General features: G+C 56.3%; 1 protein-coding gene across 1 annotated transcript in view; it reads right to left on the minus strand.

The window, feature by feature from the left end:
• The window catches only part of SMARCA4 (SWI/SNF related, matrix associated, actin dependent regulator of chromatin, subfamily a, member 4), a gene marked incomplete at its 3' end in the record, with an annotated part of 18,061 nt that extends 16,863 nt beyond the window's left edge, over positions 1-1,198 (minus strand). The window contains 2 exon segments of the mRNA XM_009323828.1: positions 209-607; positions 1,069-1,198. Coding sequence (XP_009322103.1) covers positions 209-607; positions 1,069-1,198 — 529 coding nt within the window.
• Between the last annotated feature and the right edge of the window lie 698 nt (positions 1,199-1,896).

Raw genomic sequence — 1,896 nt, forward strand, 5'->3', positions numbered from 1 at the left:
GAGGCTCAAGTGCGTGTGTGACGGGGCTCTGAGCGACCTGATCTGGTTGAATATGTCCCTGCCCACGGCAGGGGGGTTGGACTAGACGACCTTTAGAGGCCCCTTCCCACCCAAACCATTCTGTGATTCTGTGATAAACCGGGGTAAAACACCCGCCTGCCACCAGGAGGAAGGCCAGTCGCTCCCGAGCCGGCGAAGAAGCGCTCACCGTGAGGTCTGTTATAGTTTGGAGGTGTCGGTCCCGGTCCAGGCCCTTGCACTGGTCCTTGCACTGGTCCTGTCCCGGACACGGAGGGCGGAGGTAGTGTCGGCATTTGCTGCTGCATTCCAGGCATGGGTCGCTTCCCCTGCACCGCCATCTGAAGGTGGTCGGGGAGGGGCTGGCCTCTGGCCAGCATCTTGTAGGCCATGATCTGAGCTCGCAGCTGGTGCAGCTGGTTCTGGTTAAAAGGGGTCGGGCCCCGGTTCTGCTGCCCCAGCGCTTGGGGGTCAGTGCCATCCAAGGGGACTCCTCCGGGGCCCGAGGACATCTGAGGGCCAGAGGACGGACCGTTGGCCGGAACCGGACTCGAGGCGTGCTCGGAGCCGCCGAGCGGAGAAGGGTAACCTGGAGGGAGAGAGCCAGTTAGACGGGAGCAAGGCGCTCCCAGCGATGGGGAAGGGAAGACCGAGTCAAAAGAAAAAAAAAAAAACCAACACAGAAAACTTCTCCTCCCCAGCGGAGCCTGCACCTGCTTTAAACCTGGGAGCCCCCAGAGTGCTAAATCCTTCCCCAGAAATCAACGATTTAAAGCAAGCAAAGTTCCTGGAGGTAAGCAGCTGCGTGGGAACGGTGCGCTCGGCGTACGAGGCCACACCGATCTCGGCAAGGAGGAGGGACAGATGGTCCTTCCCCCAGTTTGACCTTCTCATGCGATTCTTCGCTCGTTTTCGCGACTATCCTAATGGACATCCCACGTTTGTGCAAACAGAAGAGGGAAGCGAAGAGCCACCGACGCTCCGGGAGCTCCAGACCGATCCACAGCCCCGTCCCCACGAAAGGATTATTTTTTTCTTAAAGGAACCAACCTTGCGAGTGTTGATCCATCGGGCTCGGAGGAGGACCCATTCCCGCGTGCCCGCCGGGCCGCATTCCCATCCCTTTCATCTGGCCGTAGCGAGGATCGTCGGTTATTCCCTTCTCGTGCATGGAGTCCATGGGCTGCGGGAGAAAAGCAACACCCCAAAAATCAAAGACCCCGGCTACACCCTTGCCGGAGACCGCCGACAGCCGAGCAACAGGCGGCTGCACCGCGCGACGCGTGCGCCTCCAGACGCTGCCAACAACCTCCTCCAGGTGAAAGCCCATCTGCTGGCGGAATACCGCACGCCACAGCAAACCACCCGCGCTAAACGGTGGCGAGGGGAATAAGCACGAGGGGATGTTAAGAGAGACTTGAAATCGCTTAAATGGGTTTTTAATTTTTAAAAAATTAATTTTTAAAAACCCATTTTTAATGGGTTTTTTAAGGACCCCACAACAGAGGGGTCGTGGGGAAAGCCCGTGTGGGTTTTTCCCCAGGTCTTTCAGCTGATGATGCTGAAGAGGATGGAAAAAAACTGAGAAAAAGGGGGTTTAGACGATGAAATAAAACAAAAAACCCCCAAATGCTTTGATGGTAGAAGCGGAAAGGGAGGGGGGAGGCTTGTTTTCCCTGAGCTCCAAAATTCCCAGCGAGAAAACCGTCATCAGACGTTTCACTCTCCTTCCTTATTTAGGAATTAAGCTCCTCAGCCCCCACTCGCAATCCAGAAGCGAGCTGAAGAGACGGGTGCGATACCCCGATATTTGTGGTACGCCAAGTCGCGTAAACTCAACTCCGAAATAAACTGTCAACTTCTCAGACTTTCCGTCCC

Source organism: Pygoscelis adeliae, unplaced genomic scaffold, assembly GCF_000699105.1.
Source record: "Pygoscelis adeliae isolate BGI_AS28 unplaced genomic scaffold, ASM69910v1 Scaffold555, whole genome shotgun sequence".
Taxonomy (NCBI): domain Eukaryota; kingdom Metazoa; phylum Chordata; class Aves; order Sphenisciformes; family Spheniscidae; genus Pygoscelis; species Pygoscelis adeliae.